At 34.1% G+C, this 14,666-nt stretch overlaps 1 protein-coding gene across 2 annotated transcripts in view; it reads left to right on the plus strand.

The window, feature by feature from the left end:
- The window catches only part of PGAP1 (post-GPI attachment to proteins inositol deacylase 1), a 74,352-nt gene that overhangs the window by 21,402 nt on the left and 38,284 nt on the right, over nucleotides 1–14,666 (plus strand). Inside the window, exons 5-10 of one of the 2 annotated variants that reach the window (XM_060016373.1) lie at nucleotides 2,708–2,865; nucleotides 6,716–6,768; nucleotides 7,604–7,670; nucleotides 9,485–9,590; nucleotides 10,266–10,321; nucleotides 11,762–11,845. In XM_060016373.1, coding sequence (XP_059872356.1) covers nucleotides 2,708–2,865; nucleotides 6,716–6,768; nucleotides 7,604–7,670; nucleotides 9,485–9,590; nucleotides 10,266–10,321; nucleotides 11,762–11,845 — 524 coding nt within the window. Of the gene's footprint in view, nucleotides 1–2,707; nucleotides 2,866–6,715; nucleotides 6,769–7,603; nucleotides 7,671–9,484; nucleotides 9,591–10,265; nucleotides 10,322–11,761; nucleotides 11,846–14,666 lie in introns of those variants that run through there. The other variant, XM_060016375.1, reaches the window with a different exon arrangement.

A 14,666-nucleotide genomic window follows, 5' to 3' on the forward strand; every position in this document is an offset into this window, starting at 1 on the left:
AGCTCTTATTATATTTTGGATATTGTGGTAAGAACTTTACATGCTTATTGTATCATTTCATCCTTATGGCAGTTCTTTGAGGTAGGTACCATTGTTATTGCCATGTCCATGGACAGAAAAAAGAGGCCAAGATAAAATTCTTGCCCAAAGTCACATGGCAAGAAAATAGTGGAGCTGGTATTTGACTCCAGCAAGCTTGTTTCTGGGCCTGTGCTTTTAACATTTACGTATGCTGCCTCTGAATTGAGTTACATTACGATAACAGAGGAAATAAAATTATGGATAATACTGTAATGTTGCAGGGAATTTTGAGTGAACAGTAGGTGTTTATGATTGTTGTCATCTAATTAAATAGTGATAATGTCACAGAATAAGAATTAAATGCCTACTATCTCAACTTTGTATTAAAGAAAGTCAAGTATTCACTGCTTTTTGGAATGCTGTATGTGTAGAAGAAAATCTTTAGAAAGAAATCATTATTTTTCCTAATCAGTAAATTTACACAACTTCTTACCCTATAAAAATTTGCATTATCTTAATTGTGGTGAAAATTTTGTTTACAGATAAGTGAGACATATACCCTAGTGACTCCAAACCAAAGTAGTTTTCCAAAGCACCCATCTTAACATAACATTGCCAAGGAGTAACTTACTTGCTGGAATATCTGGTGCAGTAGCACTTAAAGAGAAGTTTGATTTTTTTCCTTAGTACATTTAAAACTTTGCCTGTAGAACTCTTCTGATAAAAATCTTTAGTTTTATTATTGAAGTTGGTTAAATATGCTTTACTGATTCTAATAATTATAAATTATTATTTATAATAGGTTTAGGAAAAAATTAAAGGTATAGACAAGCCATAATACTTGTCACCACAATTGAGGATTCTTTCCCTTACTGCATTTTATGTGGTATATGTAGATGAGCCATGCAGGCTAAATTATAATTACTCAAAATGCATTTTAAAAATCTCTTTGAGGAAAGAACTGTCAAGAGAGTCAGGTTTACTGTTTTTGAAGGATACTGATGGTCTGTCTCTAAATGGCTTAGGTTGAAAGTGCTTCTTAGGGTCAGGGGGCCTCTCCAGTAATTAGCAAGCTTCTATGCCTTTTAGTCTGTATTTATTTTTTATTGCATTAAGCCATAATTAGAATGAAAAAACAAAAGTTCAAGGGTGGATTTTAAGTTTTTAGGAGACCCATATGACCTCCAGAAGTAGATTCCCTATTTATACTTGGTGGAAATAGTGTCCTTAAATAGGGGAAAGGAAGCCTTGCACTGAGCTCTGTACTTCAGAGGGCCCTGCTCTCGTGTTGCCATTCCCCACAGGGTGTGGAGTGTACAGGCCAAGCAGCCTCCCCACTTACAGGCTGTACCTTTACTTCTGGACTATGATCCAGGTAGCCAGTCCTTCAGACTTTTCTTGCCCATATGCCTGAAGCCCACTCCCTTACTCTTACTTGGATCTATCCTGAGGACAGGTATGTAGAATCCTGAGCTTGAGTTATGGCCAAGGGGTGGCTCTGCATGAGGTACAGACAGAATTTTGATGTGCACAGGAGGTCTTTCTGATGCAGGATGGAATGTGGATGGGAAGAAGAAGAGAGCACAGTGATCTGTTCCCCCTTCGCTGCAGATCTCCACAGCAATCTGTGGCCAGAGATATGCTCTCTCCCTATGCTGCCATAATCTGGTGTCCAACTCTGAGGTGTCCTAGAATTCTTAATTTGAACCTGGCCTTCCAGGTTATTTCAATGATATATTTGTCAAGGTAGGCAGAGAAAATACATTTGATTTAAGTTTGTTAGCTGGAAGTTTGACTTTTAAGTATTTAGACATATGGCATGTATACCTCATTGGAACTCTTATCCCAAGCCCTGGAGTTATTAGGAATGGGTCTGCTTTGTCTCAGTAAGTGAATACTACTGAAATCTTTAATGAGAAGTTTGCTGTTCCAAAATGTTAAAAGCCATCAATGGGATCAAATGCCAGGATAAAAAATGCAATAAGTTTTGATAATCAGAATAGGAAATGAGAATTCTCCTGCCCTGGCCTCAGATCTTCAACACTAAATTTTTCTCATCTTCCATGGATAAAGTGGAAAAATTGTCTGCACCACTTGTTACACTAAATGGATAGAATCTTCTTAAGCATCAGATTTTCTGCAGCGGAGAGTCCCAAGACTAATGTGACTGTCATTGTCCTGATAGATTGTATTTTAAGAACTTAAATAGTACTTTGTTTGGTCACCAGTACTACAGTGACTGCAGTAGAGAGTTGCTAAGCCCTATAAGCAGGGACACAACCATGATTAGGAAGATCTATTGATATAACTCCTTAGCATAGTAAACTTATATCTTTGGAAGAATTTCGGGGGTTTCTTTCTATACTATGTGGCTCATAAACAAGCAGCATCCTTGTGGAATGTAGAGACCTGTTTGCTATGGACTTGTCAAAGCTGATGAAATTGGGTTATCTTTTTTCTTTATTGATACCTTTACTAACTCTTAGTATTTGTACTCTGATGGGGAAAGTAGAGTATGTGTAAAGATACTGACTTTACCCAAAATAGAGAAATGTGGATGGCATTGGTTATAGACAATTCAGATGGCTTAAACAGAAATTCAGTTTAATATTAGTATTATAGATGGGTTATTGTTACAGAGCATGGTTACTGATTTTTAATGTATGTCTTTTTTATTTCCCACCAGATTTTTATATGACTGTAAACAACTATTGGATTCTGAATGCTAGACACATAAATTTAACCACACTGTCTGTAGCTGGAGGATTCCGGGATTACCAAGTTCGTTCAGGACTGACTTTTCTACCAAAATTAAGCCATCATACCAGTGCCTTATCTGTTGTGGTAATCTTTTTAAAGATTCTACTAAAGTAGTAACATGATGGACACAGTGGAGCATGAAAGGAGAAGTGATATGTAATCGGTTAGAAATGATTCCTGAGTTGGTCTGGTATACTGTGTGTGTGCAAGTGTGCATGTGTATGTGAGAGAGACAGAACATGAAACAATGAATATGAATATTTGGGGAAGACAGAGGCATGGATGCTTACATCCATGGAAGGTGAAAAGGATCTTAGAAACTTTGTGCAAATGACTCTTATTTATGAAGATGATTGTTTCTTGTTCAAAATAAGTGCCTATCCATTGATTAGAGTTTTAAGTATAAAAAAGCATGGACTGAAGGCCAGGGGCCCCGGGTGTATCTCAGTGGTATGCTGTATACAGTGGTAATGGAAGATCAAACATTTCACATACTCTTGAATTTTAAACTTGAATGAAGGTTTACTGATTTTAAAATTTAAAAATTAGCTTTGATAGTATAGATAGAGCTCTGATTAATTAATCTGCTAATTATTCTTCCCTGCTAGGACATCAAGTATTTGGTCTTTAACTGGGATACACAGCTTCTGTAAAATAAATTCAGGTTTCCTTTTAGGACTTATTTTTGTATGTTTAACCTTTAAGTCTTTAGTTAAGAGCTTAACTTTTAAACTCAGTATACACGTCATCTCCAAATATAACTTAATTTCTAAAAAGAAAATTTATAGCATTCCTTTTGCTTTTTAGATGATAGTTCTTTGTTTCATAGTTGTTCTCTTAATAGATACTCCTTTGCTCAGTTCACCTACTGCTGTTCATTCAGTAAATAGGTATTACTGAATGCTTGCCATACATAGAACAAAAATTATTAAGCTATTCTGCTCTTATCCACCATTTTCTTATAACTGAAGGAGTTGTGATATAGCCGTATTAGCTTTGGAAGTAATTAGTACTAATTTACTAAATCTCTCAAACCTCATAATCGGTAGGAATCTTGTTTTTTGATGCTGAATATTTTGGGTAGGTATGTGCTAGAAGTTCTCAAAACTCTAAATATGAACTCCTTAGTATAAAAATAGATGTTTTAGTCATATAAAATTGGATATAACTTATTTCCTAGACTTGGTCTGGTGCTTGATGCTGTATTGATACCCTTTCCTCCAGCTTTTAAAGAATTTGGTCTTTTTAATGGTGTGTGGCGGGGGGGTGGACGTGTCCTTCCCTCTCTTCTAATCCATTTGATAATGTATTGTGTTCAAGGCAGCTTATATATCTTTATCTCTGATGAAAATATTATTTTACTTATTATGGAACTTTCTCAAAGCTGGTTATTGTATAATCTGAGTTTTATTTAGTTTTTAAATATTTAATTACTTAGCTTTTAGCTCTCAAATAATCTACAGTCTTTTATATATGTATGTTCTCTTTAAAAAACAATTATTAAGAAGTAATTTTTTTAATGATTATTCAAGAACAGTTAGATGACATTAAATCCATTGGGACTAGAAAAATTGTTTAAGTTAGAGACTTTAGTTATATTCATAGGGTAGGCTGAACTACTGTAATATTCACTCATGCAGGCAATGGCACTTAAACACAATAGAATTTTATTTATGTTTCACTCATTTGACTGCCCTAGGTGTGCGTTTACGTGGCGGGTGGTTTTTGAAGAGTCTCACTAAGGGACCCAGGCTGATAATAGGCTCCCCCTTCTTGAATGCTTTACTTCTGAGGTTGCTCTAATCATCACTGTTTCAATCCACAGGAAGGGGGAAAGAGCATGAAGGAGAGCAGTTAGGCCTGGAAATGGCACACATCACTCTTTTTCACATCCCATTAGAGAAAACTTAGTCACACCATAGATTAAGAGAGGCTGAGACATGCATTCTAGTTAACTATGAAAAAGGAAGAAGATTTTGGTGGACATTTAACAGTTTTTATCACAAAGGTCATGAGCAACTACCTTTTTTTAAAATTTAATTTAATTTAATTTTTTTTTGCGGTACGCGGGCCTCTCACTGTTATGGCCTCTCCCGTTGCGGAGCACAGGTTCCAGATGCGCAGGCTCCAGACGCACAGGCTCAGCGGCCATGGCTCACGGGCCAAGCCGCTACGCGGCATGTGGGATCTTCCCGGACCGGGGCACGAACCCGCGTCCCCTGCATCGGCAGGCGGACTCTCAACCACTGCGCCACCAGGGAAGCACCGCAACTACCTTTATGATGTGTGTTGACTTTCCTTTTTTCAGTTCTAACACAGATGCATTCGTTAGACTGAATGAAAGTAAACTAGCTTTTGTCCTTGTTAATAGTAAATGATGTCTACTGTGAGTTCTTACTTTACTGAGCATCTAACCTTAGAACCACAGTGAACTCTGGTTGTCTTAATTTTTTAAAGTAAGTTGCCAGCAGCAATTCCAAAATGAGATAGCTAATGCTTATAAGTTCATTAAGTAATCTGTAGATTCCTTCAACTTTAGAGCCTCCAACCCAAATATACATTGATATTTGCAGAGTACAATGGTGACAATGACTCAATGACTCCTTAGAAGTTATAAATACCTTTTTTTGTTACAAATACCTTTTTTTTTTTTTTTAATTAAAGAGGCATAGGGCTTCCCTGGTGGCGCAGTGGTTAAGAATCCGCCTGCCAATGCAGGGGACATGGGTTTGAGCCCTGGTCCAGGAAGATCCCACATGCCGTGGAGCAACTAAGCCCGTGCGCCACAACTACTGAGCCTGCGCGCTAGAGCCCGCAAGCCACAACTACTGAGCCTGCATGCTACAACTACTGAAGCCCATGCGCCTAGAGCCCGTGCTCTGCAACGAGAGAAGGCACTGCAATGAGAAGCCCGTGCACTGCAATGAAGAGTAGCCCCTGCTTGCCGCACCTAGAGAAAGCCCACGCACAGCAACAAAGACCCAATGCAGCCAAAAAAAATAATAAATTAAATAAATAAATTTATTTTTAAAAAACAAAGAGGCATGTTAGGCCTCTAAGTTTTCTTGCATACAGCATTGTTAGTTTCCTATTTTCATTTTGTTTTGACAGTTCTAGTGAGGGCATCTCAATGTGTCTTTGACAGTGTAGAGAGAGAGATGACATGAAAAATAATATCAGATTTGCTTAATGTTTCCCCATTGTATGTAAGATGCTGTTCACAGGGAGGTCATTACCCTGTATAAATAGAAGTCTCTAGTTCTTGGAGGCTGCTGTGCCACTGTTAGGAAGCCTTCTGAAAATAGTTATATTTTTTGCTAGGCTTTTGCCCTTCTGTCTCTAACCAGTAGTATATATGCTAATCATCTAGGGATTTTTTTCCAAATAAGTCTGGACCCCACTTACAAGAGTCTGATTTGGTAGTTTTGTGATTAGGCATATTTATTTTGAAAAATCTCCTCAGGCCTAGGTATCTCTCAGGCACAGGTATCTCTCAGGCACATCCTGATTAGAATTAACATCTTAGAACTTATTAAATGATAGTCTAGTCAGAACTAAAATTACTGAAATATCTATCATAATTTATAAACACACTATGATTTATTAAAGAATCATAAACTTAACCTCTTATTAGAGTAATGAAGAGTTAGACAGTAAACTTCAGTAAGTAATCTGTGGATGTTTTAATAATTTTAAGGGGTAATTTAAGCTTGATAAGTAATGACAAAGAATTATTTTACGCAGGAAATATTCAATATCTTAATATTTTTGGATCACCTTTTACAAGAGTGCATCGTTTAAAAATTTCTGCGCATCATAAAATAGTGAAACTAATGTTACATGTTTCTAAATATTAGCCTATAAGAATTTCAAGCCTTTTGGAGAATAACAAGTGCATTTTTCTTAAGTATGATTTTTGTTTCTTTCCATTTAGAGTTCAGCAGTGCCTAAGACCTGGGTTTCAACAGACCACCTCTCCATTGTATGGTAAGTTAATATAACTTATTTTGGCAATTTTTGGTGGTCCTTTCATCAATGAATTGATTGGTTAGTTAGCTTTCTTAGAGGTTTATCCATAAATAAATAAGGATTTGGGAGAAAGATTAACTTAGGGGTTTAGAACTTAAGCCTTTGTTCTTGTCTCAGTTTAACCAAGGTGTCCTTGACAACCTATAAAATCATCTCCTGAAGAACCAGTAGCATCAGTCTCAAATGATAATGTCAGAATTTTAGAATTTGTCATAGCTGGGCAGAATCAAAGATACTTGTGGTAGGACTTTCTGAGCTCTTGGCCAATCACCAAACTCGGACTTGATTACTGCAGCATTGCCTATTCTAGAGCAGCACATGGAAAACCAAGTAGGAATTAGATTTACCCTTAATATAAATAAAGAAATAGGTTAAATAAGGGTCAAGAAATACATAAATCCTAGTATTTTATCTCTGTATGCATTGGCTTAAAGTTTCTCTTTTCACCTTCCTCTGGTTGTGCAATCAGTAGTGTTTGCAAGAACCACAACAGTTCAGACATATGAAGGTGGGGCAGACAACATGTCTATATCTGGGGTAGACAGGAAGATTTAGGGAAGACGGGGGCCTGACACTTATACTCTCAAATATCCAGGAAGATTTAATTTACTTTATTTTTATAGGTTTCAGCTTTAAGATGTATGCTTAATAATGATAATTTGTTAAATAATTTTAGAGTTTGTAGCATTAAAGGAAATTCATATATTCCATTAAATAATAGAATTATTTATGTTTGTATTAAAAGTATATTTTTAAAGAAAGTTTCATTTGTAACATTTATTTTATTCTTTAGGTGTAAACAATTACAATTGACCACAATTCGAGCATTCTTTGATCTTATTGATGCTGATACTAAACAAGTATGTATTTTTAAACTAAAAGTTATTTCAGTGAAGTAAAAGCTTTTGTTAGAGAAGTGATAGATTTAATACGTATTTTTACTTTGATGAAAATAGAAGCCTACACCTTATATTGACTGTAATTAGTTTGAAAATGGAAATATCTGTATTTTTATCTGTAATCTTTGATAACTATTAATAATTAAGAATGCATTAAAAATGAAAAAGTGAAAGAATACCTTAAATCTTCCTCAGTTCTTCCCCTTTACCGTTTAAAATTTAATATATGTCCTTCTGACTTTTTGTTTTTTACCTTAAGGGAAATACTTATTACAAATATCCTTATGCAGTAGGATCAAAATATCTACATTCATTGAATAACACAAGCTCACCAGAACTTAAATTATGTACTTCTAGAGTCAAACCTTTTCTGTATTGATATTTTACATATAAACTCTCCCAACTAGTGATTTTCTAAGTTGTTCAGTTAGCAGGGTACCTGGAAATCATATTACTCATTCATCTCTTTCTTGTCTGCCAGCAGATAAATAGTAATGGGCACCAAGGATTTCAGCAAAATTCAGAGAATTCTATTAACTTAATTTTTTTTTTTCCTGTTAATTGGGAACAGATTGCCATTATTCATCATAAGCAGCCTTTCACCTCAGGTCACTTTGCAGTGCGTCACTGTTCCATAGAAGCATGTTTTGAGAACTACAACTCTGGCTTCTCCTTTTGGAGAAAACGTTCCTTGTATTTTTGGTAATTTTTTCCATTATGGCATATATTTTTGGATTCTTTTTCCTGGAGGCCCCAGTTCTTTGAGAGACTATTATGTGTGGCTTCTTTCTCAGCAAATCTCTGGGTAATGCTTCCTTATCATTGTGTCTTAACCTTGCTCCTAAGCATTCTCTCTTAGGAGTAGGGTAGTGTCTATATTTTTTTCCTTAACCCTTCAGGAAGCTGCATAAGTATTATTAGGGAGAGATAGATATTTAGCTCTCTCCTGAAGAATGCAGTAAAAGAGAGACACAAGTTGATCTGTTTTACCACATTTTAAACCACAAGGTACCATATTTAAGTTCGTATATTTATTAAAGTAAGTCAGCTTCATAGAGTTAACGCTGTTAACATTGGAATCATGGAGTCATGGAATGTAAATGTTTTTCAGTTTTTCAACCTTGTTTTAATTGTGACTCTATCGCCAATGTGTTTAATCTGTTCAACCATATACAACAGTAGAATCAATTAAAATTTGTATTTGACCAGTTTGTATTTTAAATGACATTTGGTAGGTTTAGGAAAAACCCCATTTCAACTAATGAAGAACAGGTGAATCTCAGGTATATTATTTAAAAATTATACATCAAACTAATTTTAACAAATCAAATCTTGTTTTCCATTAAATTCTAAGGTAAGAAAATGCTAATACTAGCATGTAATAAATTATAATTCTGGATGGATAAGTATTTTACAGATACATTTTAAGGGACAAATGAGAAATTTTTGACTAATACTGCTAAGGATCAAAATAATATGAAACTGAGCTCTCTTTCACAAACTCAGTGTATATGATATACTAAACTAAATATTAGACAATAAAATGTTAGGATATGATTCCTACTCCTCAAGAAGCATATAGTTGAGGAGGAGAAACAAACATATATACAGGGAAACTAACTCAAAACATAGTTAGTCCCATGTTAAGCACTTAGAACAGTGCCTGGCCCACAGTAAGTAACTGTTGGCTCTTATTATTATTACTTGAAACAAAGTTTCATTAGGTCATCACAGTGGATATAAAAGGATACAGAATGTATCAATGTTCTTTCTAGATAACTCAAAATCCCAAGAAGAAATTGTCAGTTTTGAATCACCACTTCATAAGACACCCAGCAAAACACTTTGAGGAAAATCCATCAATAATTTCTGACTTAACAGGTCGGTAGTAATAGCATGTTTTAATTTTAAGTAGAGTTTTGAGTATTATTTTTAGGTAAATTTGTCATTAGCAGACAAATTCTTTGAAACTGTGATGCTTCAGGTATTATAATCCTATTATATTTTATTAATTTCCCTATGCTGGTTTCTTATGAGGTTCTTGGCTAAGGAGGGGAAAAGTAAAAAATGTAAAAGTAAAAAGATGTTGCTGATAAAATTTTGTACTGAAAATAACATGACAGTAGAAATATTTTAAAGCGTTAAATGTCTCTATTCTCCTGACAGCCACGTAAAATAAATTCTATATTATTCTTGACTTAGTTTCTCAGTATCATTCTTCAGTCTTTCGGTTTAACAGCATATCTTTTGCTGGTACATTTTGTTTTTATATGTATCTGTCATGCTCTACTTAGTTTGGAAAATGAAATATTTGTTTTCTTCTGTTGATACTTCTTAGAGTTAGACATCAGAAAGATTTTAAATGCTTTCCATGATCTGAATGCTCCTTGGTGATGAGCATATAGAGAACATCTCATTAGATTTTCTATTTTAAAATAGCCAGTGTTCAGGAAACTGCTTCTTTTTCAAATCCTGTTGTGATTGAGAAGGATTCAGTAAAAGAAATCACTTAATGTTTTTTTAAAAAGCCAAACAAATTAATTTCTTTTACCTTAGGGACATCTATGTGGGTTCCAGTAAAAGTGTCCAAATGGACCTATGTGGCTTACAATGTAAGTATACCACCAATGGATTTAAAATTTTTTTTCAAGAATATTTTAGCATTTATTTTTCAAAGCTAGACTTTTTAAAGAAGATAACGTTATTTTCCCATACTAAATCAGTTTAGTAATAATTCCCTAATATCTAGTCTGTTCAATTTTCCAGTTTTATGATAACTGTCAAATTTTTTGTTGTTTCTTTGTTTTCCAGTTTGTTTAAATCAGGGTACAAACAAGGTGTACGTATTGTTGATATGTCTCTTATTCCTCTTTTAATATCTAATACTTCCTTCACCCTTTTTTTTCCTTGCAGTTTATTTGTTGGAAAAAAATTAAAAAACTAGTCATTTGTCCTATAGAGTTTCACACAGTCTTGATTTTGCTGATTGCACTCCTGTAATGTCATCCAGTATATTCCTTTCCCTACTCTTTCCTGTGACTTGGTAGCTGGATCTTGGATCTAGATGCTTCATCAGATTCAGGTTTTTGTTTTGTTTTTGTTTTTACTAGACTCTCTCTCTTTTTGTGATGTTAGCAGCTATTGATGAAGAAGGCCTAGAGTCATTAATAGGGAGTACAAAAGCAATGAGACTCCGATTATTCCTTCTTCATTTATTAACTGAAACACTATATAGAAAAACTTCTCATCTACTAAATTTATCAAAAGTAGAACAGATTACAAAGGAAAAAAATGATAATTCTTTGGATCTTATATTTACTGGTTTTTAGAATAGTGAGTTGGCTCACAAACACCCTCCATCAGTGACCATAAGATGTTTTGGGGGGTTTTTCCTCCAGTGTTATTATGAGCTTAAACATTTTTGTGTTTCTGTCTAAACTAAAATACTAAAATTGTTCTATCTTTGATACTAAAATTGCTATTAAAACTGTTCTGTCCTTGACCAGTGGAAGCCATTTCAAGGTAGGCTCCTGAATCTTTTTGATATAGCTGCTCTTTAGTTGTCTTTGATATTTTCCTCACTGTCTAGTATGAGAAAGTATTTTAGCTCATTGTGTATCATCTCCCGTCCCAGACCTTGAATCTGCTTTTTCTCAAAGAAGCTCTTCCTATTATTTGGGAAACAGTATCTGCAAACCATAATTTGGGAACTAGAGATGTTTATGGCTAGTAAGTTAGCATTTCTAAGGCCTTTTCAGTAAACAGAGCTAAGAAATGTATTTTATCTTGGTCATAAGGCCAAAAACCAAGCCCAAACAAAAAAAACATGCATTCATACTGATACTTCCAAGACAAATTCAGGTCTACAGGGTTTATACCTGATCTATCTTGCATCTGTATCTTCTTCCCATTCCTAGATTATTGGTTCTCAACAACACCAAGAATGATAGAATTAAAATAATTAATTAGAATAATCATTCATTACTTTATCTGAATTTTTGAATGATGAAATTATCTACTCATAATTTATTGTGTTTTCCCTCTTTTTTTAGGAATCTGATAAAATATATTTTACATTTCCCCTTGCAAATCATAGAAAAATCTACACTCATGTCTATTGTCAGAGCACCATGCTGGTAAGATAATTGATACACTTTATGTAAATTTAAAAGGCTAACTGTTGTTTATTTTTAAGATTCAACTAGTATCTAGTAGGTATCATCTTTAGCTATGAACTATTATTAAATCTAATTAGTTGAAAAACATTTATCTGGAACAGAGTATTGATTGAAAAGTACTAATCAAAATGCTTCTGTAACTGATAATATATTTATATTATTAGCTTGTACCTTTGCCTCTAGTTTAGGTTTTTCTACTTTAGTTTCACTATGTTTAGGTTGAAGGAATTCAGTTCAGAGCTCCTTTAATTCTAAAATTCTATTAGTATTTTAAAGAATAGATATATTTAAGCAAAGCTAACCTTTGTTTTATAAAGTAAATCCTGTTTTTCCCATGGCTTCCATACTCAAATTTGCAGTACTTTTTATACCAAATATTCTCTAAAATAGTATAGTAACTTTTTGTTAACAGTGTTGTCTGGACTTACAGTATCAGTATGATGATTTTGTTTGTGTATTTCTTTTTAATGAGTACCTACTATGCTAGAAATATGTTAGATGCTTTAGCATGCTTTTGTTATATTAGGTCTGTTTAAGTAATAATTTATCAGCACTTCTTACTTTCAGGAATTTGTTTCCCAATTTGGGTTCCTTTCTCTCTATTCTGATTTTTTCCCCCTCATGTCCTAGGATTCTTCACTTTATATTTGCATCTTTCATAATTTAAGTTCCCTCGTTTCCCTTTTGTTGGATTATTTGTATTTTTTAGGACTAGGATCTACTATATTACTTAGTTGGTTGATACCACCATTTGATGTATAGTAAAGTCTTTAGAAAAGATGGTAGGCAGGCACTGTGGGCTAGGTGCTAATGAATACTAATTTTAGTGGAATTGCCACAGTTTTGCATCTCTTACCAGAGACAGACTACCATCTCTCAGCCTAAAATTTGGATGAGTAGTTTATCCCAAGAGAATCTGGCCCTGAGAGTGATGGCTTAAAATATCTACACTCCTACTAAATTCCAAATCAGAATGTCAGTATTATATTGAGAAAAATCCTTGCCAAAGTGCAAATTATCCATTTGGCTTATTGGAGGATCCCTTTTCTGTAACTAAGGTCCATGGGTGAAGTATTACTAGTCATGTGGAGAATTTGTTTTAAATGTTTTCAATTTTTATCATAGAAGTTTTCAAACATACAAAAGTAGAGAGAGAATATAATGAATTCTTACTTAACCATCACACAGCTTTAACAGTTATCAATATTCTGCCATTCTTACTTGATTTATCCCTTCCTCACTTTTTTGAGTGAAGCATTTTTAAAGCAAAATCCAGGCATTTTATCAATATATATTTCAGTATGTTTTTATAACAGATAAGAATTTTACATATTATTATAATACTAATAATATTATATAATAATAATATTATTATATTATTTTATCCAACAAAATTAATTACTTATTCCTTAATATCATGTGGTATCCAGTCCATGTTCAATTTTCCTCTGTTCATTTAAGTTTTAAGTTAGCTTGTTTGAATCAGAATCCAAAAAGTACATACATTGCATTTGATTCATATGTCCTATGTCTTTTTTAACAGCCCCCTCTTTTTTTCCCCCATGCCATACATTTGTTCTGGGTTTAGTTGATTGTATTCTTGTGGTATCTTTTAACATGTATTTCTTTTAGTGAAATAGTGACACTTTTAGTGACAAAAATCAGTGGACTGATATATCAGTGGACTCAGGTCACATTGGCATGATCCATTCATTATAAAGTTCCTAGTCAGTCTTTCACCTAATGATTTTAGCAGTCATCGAGGATGTATTTTTTACTGTAGATAGATTTTTTTTTTAGATCTATAAATTTTATAATCAAGTAGCATTTTCTTTTCTGTGCACTTCAGGAGTTAGTAAATTCTGAGTGACTTTTTCTAAGATTTTTAATACAAGTTTTAAAATTAGCTGAGTTAGGGGTGTTTACTAGATGACCTGAAATTGTTCTTTGACACCTTCTAGGTTATAACAACATGGTGTTTTAGGGTGGATTTGAATAATACTTTATTCAGTCTGTTAGTGAATGAATCAGAATCCCCTAGAAACCAAAGTAAGTAGTGTGCAGTATTGGCAATTTTCATAATAAGGGCTGTCTTTGAGTTGCAATAACTGCAAAAACCTATTACAAAAGTGAATTGGATCTTGAGAGGTTGCTAGATTCTCTTTGTCTTGGCTATGCAGATCTGTTCTGTTGCCTTGCTTTATAATGTCACGTGGTGGTTCTGGTAAACACAGGTAACTGATAAAAGAGTTTACTGAAGTATTTTGCCAGCAGTGGAGAGTAGAGAAATACCACATTGTATTTGTTTTCTTTCAGCTTGCTTTTTTGAATTCTTGAAAAATATCTTAAAATTTTATTTAAGCTTGATGAGGGCAGAGGCTGTGTCTGCTTGATTCATCATTTTTCTTGAGGGCTTAGCATAATTCCTTGGCCCTGGAATGGACTTTATAAATATTAATTGAATGAAAGGATTGATATTTTTATTGTCCTGTCTGTATACTAAGGAAAAATATATGTAGCTGTCTCAGCAGTGTTTCTCATTCTCTTATGCCCTGGTACGATTTCAGTAGTTGGATCGTTAGATCTTGGAGCATTGCTCTTACTACTTCATTAAAAGTTAGAGTGAAGATCTTGGGTCATACTGCTTTTAAATGACTGAAGCTGAATACATAATATTGTTAAAATACCACAACCATCTCTGCAGCATTCCCAGTCTGCGCTAGTAAAGTAACAACTAGCTTTAGTCTTAAACCCTTGGAATTGTGCTTCAATCCAAGCA

Source organism: Delphinus delphis, chromosome 7 (assembly GCF_949987515.2).
Source record: "Delphinus delphis chromosome 7, mDelDel1.2, whole genome shotgun sequence".
Classification (NCBI taxonomy): Eukaryota; Metazoa; Chordata; class Mammalia; order Artiodactyla; family Delphinidae; genus Delphinus; species Delphinus delphis.